The 11,595-nt window shown below is 40.8% G+C and overlaps 1 protein-coding gene across 1 annotated transcript in view; it reads right to left on the bottom strand.

The window, feature by feature from the left end:
* Window positions 1–6,596: 6,596 nt before the first annotated feature.
* Window positions 6,597–11,595, bottom strand: part of LOC101999196 (DNA (cytosine-5)-methyltransferase 3B) — a 38,528-nt gene continuing 33,529 nt past the window's right edge. Inside the window, exons 20-22 of the mRNA XM_005363232.3 lie at window positions 10,454–10,523; window positions 9,721–9,839; window positions 6,597–8,014 (exon numbers count right to left, since the gene is read on the bottom strand). Coding sequence (XP_005363289.1) covers window positions 7,873–8,014; window positions 9,721–9,839; window positions 10,454–10,523 — 331 coding nt within the window. The 3' untranslated portion in view covers window positions 6,597–7,872. The remainder of the gene's footprint in view (window positions 8,015–9,720; window positions 9,840–10,453; window positions 10,524–11,595) is intronic.

Genomic DNA, 11,595 nt, shown 5'->3' with positions numbered 1-11,595 from the left:
TCGAACTCACAGAGATCCGCCTGCCTCTGCCTCCCAAGTGCTGGGATTAAAGGCATGCGCCACCACCGCCTGGCTCTGAAGCAGGATTTTTGAAGGACTATCCCACCTTTTCTTGACAAAGTTTGGCAGTCACTCTCTTTTACATCCTGCTTGTCCAATCAGGACAGTATACTGTCAGCAGTTGAGAAAAGATCACTTTCTTGCCCAATGGCTTGCTTTTTGGCAAAGGAAAGTAAACTCCATGTGGAGTTTCTTCAATGCCCATCATCTTCTCTGAAGTAGACTAGTGCTGCCAGGAGCAGACATGTCTCATTGTCATAAAAAATAAAAGAACCCGTTATTAAAACATCTATTAATATTCCATGTATCCCTGAAGTGTTTGAAGACGACCTTTCTATCTAAAATATAGCTCTGCTTGACCTTGAAAACACACATAATATGATCACAAATTCAATTGTAATAGGTGACTAATTACTAACCTGCATTTCTTTATTATCCTAAATAGCTGGTAATGATAACTTTTAAGGACTAGAAATTTGCATTACATTGTTAAATGAGCTTTATATGTACAATACCTTGAAAAAGATTAGAAATGTATGTACAGTATTTTTAATAAAATTAATATCAAATTTGTATCAATATAAAAAATCCAATCTAATGTAAAATATTTAAAACTAGAAGTTGCTTTTTAGAAGTAGATTCAATATCTACCTTTTTATTTTGTCATATCTACAGTCTCCCTTTTTTCTTTTCAGAACAAGAACCCTGAATCTAATGTCTTTAGTTTAGCTTTTTTCCTGAACATTACCAATAAAAATTTATAACCAATCCCCCTGAACAATGACAAATATCCATAACCCAATGAGAGATCAAAAGTCACCACCCTACCTCTTGGGTATGGGCTGTCATGTTCTAAAATTTACTTCCTGCCATTTGGGGACTATGGCATCTTTAAGGGATCCTGAAAAGAAAAAAATTGAGTTGTCAAGTCCTGGAAGAGGTAGCTGTATCATTTGTTGTCCAGTCTCTGCATAAATGGGAAAGTACAGATTTTTTCTCAAGTTTTGGCTAGAATAGTCTGTCAAGCTGGATCATCTCAGTTAGCCACTTCAAAGTAATTCTGAGCAGTTTGTAGCCCAAAAGCCAGTCTTTATGTGCTGTTTTTCAGCTTAGTCATACTATCATAGCCATGGAGGAATGGTCATTGTGGGGTCCATCCTCCTTTTAAAGACGTCAAAGGTCACTGTTAGGCATGTTTATGGTTCACTGCAGAAAAATGATAGAGATTCAAACCCAAAATCATCTACAGGAAGGTAGATAAGACCTTTTTCTAGAATTAGTTAGTATTCTATAGGACCATTAATATCATGACAAAAACTCTAAAATACATATACTTTAATGTAGCCCAATTAATAGAATCCCAGAGACAGATATTGGGGTTCAGTCTGATTATCAGAAAAAGCAAAGAAGTCAACCACTAGAGAACTCTCACCTCTATGAAATCTTCAGACTGAAAGAAAGAAAGCAAGTTCCTTTCTCATCCCATCTTATTCCTCTCTAGTGCTAAGATTAAAGGTGTGCACCACCACTGCCTGGCATCTATGACTGCCTGGCCTCTGTGGCTAACTATTGTGGTTTCTGGGCCACCACTGCCTGGCCTGAGTGACTGACTGGTGTCCTGTTTGGCATTCTGATCTTCAGGCAAACTTTATTTATTAAAATAAAAATGAAATATCACTAGATTTTAATCTTATAAATTTTTAGATAATATTTATGCCTTAAGAAAAGCTGCTAAAGAATCAACATAAAAAAACAAAGGATTGTGAAATTACTGACAATAAAATAGTCCTTAAATATTTGTTTTTCTTCTTTCCCTTAATAGGTGGTTATTCTGAGACGAGACAGAGATTTGGGATTTTACTTTAATAAGCATGCTTGGGTTTAGAAAAAGAAAGAACCACACTGCAACTCCAAAGACAGCTTTAATTTTTAATTGGACTGGGACTATAAAAAGACCATTTGCATTATATGTCTGTAGAGAACAGTAGAAACATTTGAAAAGATTAGTGAAATTTATCCTGTTGTAAATCTGATATACCAATAAGCTTATTTACTCTTTTTCTTGGGACAATTTTTCTGGATGATTTGTCTTTTCTCTTCCCATGTCATTTGTTCAGTGGTCTTTGGATTCCTTAGTTGGATACACCTTTATTCTTCTGAAAAGGTAGAAACCCCAACCCTAATTTTGAAGAGGTTCTCTTTTGGCAAGTTATAGCTTATCAAGTAAAAAGTATTTGTTAGTTTTATAGGTTAGTTCAGATTAAAATGGCCATGCTGCTTGATGAACTATCAGCTCCTCAAATTAAGAGGTCTCTCTTGTACAAATTGAGTCTTTATCAATTTTTTTTTTTTTTTTTTTTGGTTTTTCGAGACAGGGTTTCTCTGTGGCTTTGGAGCCTATCCTGGAACTAGCTCTTGTAGACCAGGCTGGTCTCGAACTCACAGAGATCCGCCTGCCTCTGCCTCCCGAGTGCTGGGATTAAAGGCGTGCGCCACCATCGCCCGGCAGTCTTTATCAATTTTAATAGTACCAATAGCTTTTCTTCTCCTGTGAAAACAAAAGCAAAACCCTTTCCCCCATATAACAGATGTCCTGATTTCCATTCTGAGGTCAACATATCTTTAAAGTATACTGGCTGATTCAATTCCATAGTTTTTTCTATTATCCAATGTCTCTCCACAGCTGTTGTTCCTTTCTCATTAGCATTTAAAAGATTCAAAGTTAATAAAGCATTATGCAATTTATTTCTGGAGCTTTTATTATTCTTTTCTGTTTATTTAACATATCCTTTAGAGTTTGATATGATCTTTCTATAACTGCCTGTCCTGTAGGATTTTGTGGTATATGGGTAATATGCTTTAAATTATAATAAGCACAATCTGTTTCATTTTCTTAGAAACATGCTGGAGTATTGTCTTTATTTCTACAGGTATACCCATCATGGCCATAGCTTCTAGCAAATGTGTGATTACAAAATCAGCCTTTTCCAAACTCAAAACAGTTGCCCATTGAAAACCTGAATAAGTATAAATAGTGTGGTATATATATTTTTAATTTTTTGATTCTGTAAAATAGGACATATTCATCTGCCAGACTTCATTCCTTTCAGTACACTTTGGGTTACTTCCTGAATGTAGTGGTGTTTGATTGTATGAAGAACAAGTAGGACAACATGTTATAATTTCCTTGACTTGTTGCCATGTAATGGAAAAGTCTATTTCTAAATCTTTGCTATTGACATGATGTTTTTATGAAATTCTGAGGCCTCCAGCACGTTTCCAATCAATAGTTGATACATTTCTTCATTGTCTTGTGCTAGAGGACCTGGCAGACCAATATGGGATCAGATGTATGTTATATATGTATGGGATGATTCCTATTCCCGAGTATTTCTTGCAACTGAATAAATTATAAAGTCAATTCTGTAACACCTGATATAAATTCAATGATTTCAATATGCAAAACAACTTTTTCTGCATATTGCAAATCAGTAACTATGTTAAGAGGTTCCCTAAAATCCATTAATACCACAAGAATAGCACATAATTCTGACTTTTGGACAGAATCATAAGGGTTAGATCCACTTTACTTAAATTTTCTGATTTGTAACCTGCCTTTCCTGATTTGTTTGTATCACTACGAAGTGTATGCGCTCCAAATATTGGTGTTTCCTGTACAATGTTAAGAAGAACCCATTAGTTCTCTTTATAAATTGGATTCTCTTGCATTTGGGATATTTGTTCTTCTTTTTAATATTTATTTATTTATTATGTATACAATATTCTGTCTGTGTGTATGCCTGCAGGCCAGAAGAGGGAACCAGACGCCATTACAGATGGTTGTGAGCCACCATGTGGTTGCTGGAAATTCAACTCAGGACCTTTAGAAGAACAGACAATGCTCTTAACCTCTGAGCCATCTCTCCAGCCCCAGGATTATTTGTTCTTAATATCTCACAAACTATTACTACAAGTTCTTTTCCAGGGTTCACTTTCTATCCACAATTTGTCAATTTCATCATTATTAAAAAGTACTATAATTTCTGCTGGGTATATTTCTGCTAGTTGATGAAGTCTCAATTTTCCTTTTAGAATCAACTCAGAGACCTTTCCACATGTTTTTAATTTTTAATTTAGTTTATGTGGTAAAAAGATCCATTCTAAGGTAATACCTTCCTTCTGTATGAAAATTCCTGAAGGGGAATACTTGGAGGTTAATAGGATCAGAATGTAGTTAAGATTCAGTTTCGTGGGCTGGAGAGATGACTCAGAGGTTAAGAGCACTGGCTGCTCTTCCAGAGGTCCTAAGTTCAGTTCCCAGCAACCACATGGTGGCTCACAACCTGTAATGAGATCTGGTGCCCTCTTCTTGTGTGTGTGTGCATATGTACATGCAGGCAGGACACTGTATACATAATAAATCTTCAAAAAAACTTTTAAATTTTTTTAAATGCATCCACACTATCCACATGTGTAATTTGCAATTTCTCTTCAATCAAAGCCAATTCTCTCTCAGTTTCAGCTGATAATTTCCTGGGACTATTTAACGCCTTCTCACCCTCTGAGGTTTTGATCAAATTACTCAGTTCATCAGGACCTCTCCCAGTAGTGGATCTCAGATATGAAATGTCTCCTAGCAGTCTCTGAAAGTCATTAAGAGTCTGCAATCGATCTCTCCTAAATTTGCACCTTTTGGGGTCTAATTTTTGTAAATTTTTCTGTCTTTTTCTTGGAAAGGTAGAGTGAGGAATCAATCTTTTAAATCAATAACTATAAGAGGCCATCCTTTAGGTAATAGAGAAGGCAAAGGAATTCCAGACTGTAGAGAGCCCATTGGCTGAATCACCTTATTAACAGCTCTTAGATTTGTCACCATTCCCTGTTTTCCATATTTCTTTTTAACAAATACAGAATTCCAAGGGCTGCTTGATTCTTCAATACGCTGAGCATCTAGCTGCTCCTATACCAGCTGTTCTAAGTCCTGAAGTTTCTCTGATGTTTAAAGCCATTGTTCAACCCATACAGGTTTGTCTGTCAACCATTTTAAAGGTAGGGCTATTGGTGCCTCTGACAGATGAGCAGCTGTTGTGTCCTTATTGTACAACCTTAATGATTGGTGATTTTTTTAAAGATTTATTATGTATACAACATTCTGTCTCATTGTATACCCGCACACCAGATCTCAGTACAGGTGGTTGTGAGCCACCATGTGATTGCTGGGAATTGAACTCAGGACCTCTGGAAGAGCAGCCAGTGCTCTTAACCTCTGAGCCATCTCTCCAGCCCTGGTGACTGTTTTTTTATAATGCCTTATAATTTTCCCAGAAATATGTTAATTTGTGGCTTGTTTCTAAGACTGGGGGAATGTTATCTGAGTATTCCATTACTCTAACCAATCATATCCCCAGATTCATTTTAGCCACATATGGCTTTAATTTTCCTTTCTGTGGCTCTATACATTCAACCCATCTTGTGCTGTTTTAACTGAAATGAAGTTCCATCTATGTCCTGAAGAGGTCAATTAGATGCCAAGATTCTAGTACTATTGTTACATCTGCATCTGTGTCTACCAGACTTTCAATGACAGTGCCATTTATTCTTATTTTTAAATTTTGGTCTTCATTTATAAGATTGCCAAAATACTGTTTTTTCCTGCATTTTTTGTTCTCTTCTATAGCTGTTCTATTAACCAGAGGAGTATAGTCTTATAATAAACTTTAGGCTCTTTAATTGCTCTGGGAAGGAGTTACGCCCACGACTACAAGAAACGACTAAACCGGATTTGGCATGAGTTCCTGTTGAGGCCCCTCAAGTTTTCCCAAAGCAGAGGGTTACCTTGAATGTCCCTTCTTGATCTACATTCATTAGTCCAATGATTGTCCTTGCCACACATTCAGCATAATCCAGAGGTGCATTCCATTTGAATTATAGTTTAAAAACATTGTTTCTTGGAATGCCCTGTTTATAATCCCTTTATGGTAATCTTGCTTGTCACAAGTGAAACACTTGGCATTTTGATTTTTCTTCAGACCTCTGGAAATCACCTTGGGTAGGAGTATCCAAGGATCATGATGGTCATGAGATGCAATATTGATTGTATCTCAGATCCACTCCTCCAAAGTGCTGATGTTGCCTTTAAAGGCCTAATTAACCTTTTGCATAGAGAATTAGCATTTTCAAAAGCAGAGACTCAATTTTATTTGTCTAGCTTTTGAATCTGGTATCATTCTCTTTGCTGTTGATGTCAATCTTTGTAAGAAATTTGTGAAGATTTCTTTCAGTCCCTGGAGGACTTTCCTACTTTTTCAATTCTGTCCCAAGGTCATGTAAGATCTAGTGAGTTAAGGTCCCACTCACAATATAGCCCAGGCTGGCCTAGAATTGATGCACCTTGCCTGGCGACAGGAATAAAGACTAGGATAGTAAAACCTGCCCAGACATCACCATGCCGTTACCACACAGAAGCAGATGAAGACACATACAAGATTAGAGAAATACAATTTTAATCAAACAGAAAGGTAAACTTTAGGCATTGGTTATCTTTCTGCCTAAAACAGTGGAGAAAAACTGTTGAAACAAGGCCGTTTCCCAACACTCGTGACAACGCTCCAGTTTCCAAAAAAAACCTTAATGAAAATAGAAGTCTGAGAGATGTAAAAAAGTGTATAAAAAGCCCAAATGTGTCAAGGTTGTCCTTTTTCTACAAAATAGCACCAGTAAATAGAGTAAAAGGTGTTAAAAGCATCGCGAGAGCATTTCTGAAATGCAGCTTCTCATCTCCAGGGATGCCCTAAAAGCATCCCCTTAAAAATACAATGTATCATGGGGTAAAAAGGTTTTAAAAATCTCCAGAAGATCAAAGTTTCTTATTGTAGTTTCCCCATCATCTCTTAGATAAGGGAAACAATGTGCTTCTGGCCCTAGCTTCTGAATAAGTATTAGAGGATCATACTTATTTGGGGACCTGAGCTGGTGGGGGAGGGGCTCATCATTTGGAGAGAGGGAGTGGGAAATAGTTTAGCTAAGCTCCCTCCTTCATGTCCTGCACACATGAAAGAGAGGCCACCCCGCTTCCTGAGCTCAAAACATTCTATTCCAGTCTTGAGGATTAGATACACGAGCCCCTGCCCAGGGAATCTTGGGGGAAATAGCCCTGAATGTGATGATGACATCATCCCTGCTGACATCATCATCATACTGGGAAATGCTACAAGGCCAACAGGACTCCAGCCCTTGTACCAAAGCAAGGGGAAGGTGCCATTAAGACTTAAGTCATAAACATCACCTTTTTCATCTTCTACTATCCCTAGGGAAAATTAAAAAACACAAAACAAAAAATCCTGGCCTCTTGACCTTGTTCATCTGAGCCCACATTGATACTAGCGTCCTCTAGCAAATGGGAGCACAGGTGATTTAAAAACAAAATCTCAAATGATTTTGCAGTATTAACCTGAGTACTGGGAGAGCTATCATTTTGGTATCTTAGCATCACTTCTGACTGATTAACCCAGGAGGGAAAAAAGCCATCTTGCTACCTATTTCAAGTTTTAAAGTTTCAGGATAAGAAAACATGAGCACCATGTTGGGCTGCTCTAAGCAGCCAGGTCTGAGCTGTGCACGAGGAGAGAGCACCTTGGGCTCCCCTGCAAGGGCCAGGAGGCTCTGCTCCCACAGAGCAGGAGAAAGCTGAGGTACACAGTGAGGTGAGGCCCCAAACAGGTGAGCTGAGAAAGGGGAGAGGTGAGGTGACTTCAAGGAGGGGGTGATTCTGGGGACCTGGCTCAGACCAAGAGCACCCAGTCCTGGGTAGAACTATTCACATGCAAAGTAGTCCTTCAAGGGGGCAAAGAGGTGTCTGATGACTGGCACACTCCAGGACCTTCCCAGCAGCTTCTGGCGGGCACCACGGCCCATGTTGGACACGTCTGTGTAGTGTGCAGGAAAGCCGAAGATCCTGGGAGAGAACAGAGTGAAAAGTCACCAGGTTGGAAGGACCCAGGTCCCTAGTACACCAAGAACAACTGTGTTCTGGAAGTCAGGCCTAGGAAAGCTACCAGCCTCACTCAGAACTTTTAGACACAAAGGAACCTTCTAGACTACCGGTTCCACTATTAGCTAAGAACATTTGCTCACAGCTGATAGTGACAGGAAATCAGTGCTGTGCATCTTCACTGGGACTGTGCCCCTGTTCCTCACAGGCCACGGTATGAATTAACCCTTGCTAATCTGCAGACATGTGTCTAGGACACTGGAGCTTTATAGCCTGTCCTAGAACTAGCTCTTATAGACAGCTGCCTCGAACTCACAAAATCCACCTTTCTCTGCCTCCTGAGTGCTGGGATTAAATGTGTGCGCCATCACTGCCCAGCTCTAGGACCATTCTTAAATGCATAGTGTGAACTGGTCTATGCATCATCACCAGTCAGTCAGAAGACACATATTTGGCTCAAAATATAATGAGAAGTCAAGCAATTTGTTTTCAGGGGGGAAAAACAAAAAAGACAAGATTTTCAATGGCAAACAGAGGGTTCACAGCCAGCACACATGTACATATACAGCTCTCTCACTCGCTCTCGCTCCCCCACACAATCACTCTCTCTCTCTATCCGCTCCCTCAAAATATTAGAGAAAAATAAATCCAGAGCTTGCCCAAGGTACTTCATCAACAGTGTTAAAGAGGACAAAAAGACCGAATCTCAGTATCACAGGCATACAACTGCTCTAAAGTTAGCTGCAGGAATTCCACACCTCCAGCCCCGGCCTTGCTATTCCTGGCATCTACACAGTACCAATCACACCTCAACGATCACATTAAACTGAAAGTCTAAAATTCCAGTACAAGCCACAGCATGGACACAATTACAGTGTCCCAGCCTTGGCCCAGGGACCTTTACAGAAGAGGACGCTGAGATTGCTAAGGTTGATAATATCCTGAGATTGTTTCTGGACAGAAGAGAGCAGATGCACACATCAACTCCCAGTATTGTGATGGCAAGTACCAGGCCTGTAGCAGATCCCAAAGAGTGGGGGAAGGTAGGAATCCCAGTACTAGATAAAGCCCGAGTGATTACACATCAGGGCAGAGACCACTCACAAAGACAGCTAGGCAGCACTTGATGAGTAAAGGGGGAATAGCAACATAAAAATTGGGTGAGTGGGATTGGAGTGGAGAGGGTTGCAATGTAGTTGAAAGGGTTATGTTCAAATCTGAAAAAGAATTAATTGTAAAAGAAAATATTACTTGGGTCATGGTGGCTGACATTTATAAGCCAGGCACTCAGTAGAGGCGATAGTGAGTTCATTCTCAGCCAGGAGACCAGAAAAGAAATAAATATGGAATGAAATATGGAGCATTAACATCTTCATGAAATAGTTGATACTTATATCTGGAAGAGAGGGAAGGTAGTGGGGCACCGCCTTGAATCTGAACACTTGGGAGGCAGAGGCAGGCGGGTCTGACAACAAAGGTAACAGATCAGAGAAACTGGAGAGAGAAGGGCCCAGGAGGAGAATTCTGGGGATAAACAGGAGTTTCCTCAGCCTTCTCATTTAAAGGAAAATTTGGGACAGGAAAATATCAGAGCAATGCAGACAGGTGTCCACCATCCTGTCTCTCACCCCATTTCCCCCTTTCCTGTCTTTCTTCCAGATGCAGCTCACCTTTCGAGCTCAGTACACCACAAAACATCGTCCTGGCCATTCATCACTACAGGGAAAAGCTGGTTTTTCCCCTGTCTGATGGAGTTCGACTTGGTGGTTATTGTCTGTACTTTCTTTAACTGGAGAACAAAACAATATCGCGGGGTGAGCACAGAAGGCTTCCAAGTGGGGTCAGGCTCAGAAGCATCAGAGGCGTGAAGGCATGAGTCTGGAGAGCTGGCAGGGACAGGCAGACACAGGGAGAGGACAGAGACTTGGAGAGATTCTTTGTGCTTCCACAGATGCTACATGAATTTTAGTGACCATGAAGGATCACATGGGGGCCAAGACACCAGTTATTGATCGATGAGGTCATTAAGAGCAGAAACCATCCAGACTCAGAATGGCCACCAGCACTTGAGCATCAGGCCTTTGCTTTTTGCAGACATGGAGAAGGTGCTGAGGCCTCACCGTGCATCTGTGACTTCACAGCACAGCCTTTGGCAACAGCATCCGCCACTGTCCTTACTGCAAAGAGCACCTACAGCACAGCCTCCCTGCCTCCAGCATCACCACCGCAGAGCGCGGCTGGGTCTTCCTGCTGGGGTTGTTACTCTGAACTTGAAGAAGAGAGGAGAGTCTGTGGGGAAAGGGACCCAGCACCAGGGGTCTGTGAGGGAATGAGCAGGAGCCGTGTGCAGAGAGCCCAGGTCAGTTTTCCGGAAGGTGCGGCACAGCCCGTTCAGCATCTTACCTTTGCTGTCCTACTGAACTCCAGGCAGTCCTGCAGCTCGAGCTTATCATTCTTGGAAGCTATCACGGGCCTGGGAACAGCCAAAACCCGTTATTCTCCAGCATCTGCCTTGCGGGTCTACGCTAGAGACCTCACAAGTCAGGTGAAGAGAGAATGTAGCTTTTTAAATGAAATTCAATTTTTTAAAAATGTGTAGCAATGTCTGCATGTGTTTATTGGACTGACCCATGCAGCCAGGGTTCATGGAAGTGAAAAGAACTGGGGTTACAGAGTTCTGAGCTGTCATTTCTGCACTGGCAATGGAACCAAGAGCAACTCCAGAATCTGCTTCCTCAGTGCACTTAGGTAATATCCATGTCACAAACCTTGGATGAAAACCGTACTAGTGAGAGCACAAGGCTGTGCCTAAGTGCCTTAAGCCCGTGCCCAGTACCCACACACAGTAGAGTGTTGTTACTGATTGGAATGCATTAAGGAGAACCAAGTGCTCTGCAAACCAGGAGTTGCCCCACTGCTACACACAGGCAGCGCTATCACCTTGATCTAGATCACTGTGGACTTCGTCACTATGAGACATACACTACTAGTGATGGGAGCTCAGAAGGCTCGTAATAGTAAATGCCTCCCTCCATGAAAGACACTCAAAGCTTGCTCCTTCTGGCCATCTGACCTGCAAATGTAGATTCTAATATCAAGAGCATGCAATTCAAAGTAGAAACCTGTCCACATCTATACATAGAAGCTATGAACTACAGCAGCCTCATTAAAGGATCCAAATACCTAGACTTCACAATGGAAGCAGTTTAGTTAAAGAAATCATATCCAGTCCTGACAGCCTTCTAGCTGACCAATGACAATTCCCATTTTTTCTTTTATTTTTTAAACATTTATTTATTTATTATGCATAACAATATTCTGCCTGTGTGTATGCCTGCAGGCCAGAAGAGGGCACGAGATCCCACTACAGATGGTTGTGAGCCACCATGTGGTTGGCAGGAATTGAACTCAGGACCTTTGGAAGAGCAGACAATGCTCTTAACCTCTGAGCCATCTCTCCAACCCTCCTATTTTCTTTTAAGGTCTTCATGGGCCTAAACCCTGAGACCAAGGGAAAAGGATCAGAGCAAGCCTAGATCTGTGTA

Source organism: Microtus ochrogaster, linkage group LG8 (assembly GCF_000317375.1).
Source record: "Microtus ochrogaster isolate Prairie Vole_2 linkage group LG8, MicOch1.0, whole genome shotgun sequence".
NCBI lineage: Eukaryota > Metazoa > Chordata > Mammalia > Rodentia > Cricetidae > Microtus > Microtus ochrogaster.
The sequence above is the reverse complement of the archived record's forward strand: the minus strand, read 5'-3'. Positions and strand labels throughout refer to the sequence as shown.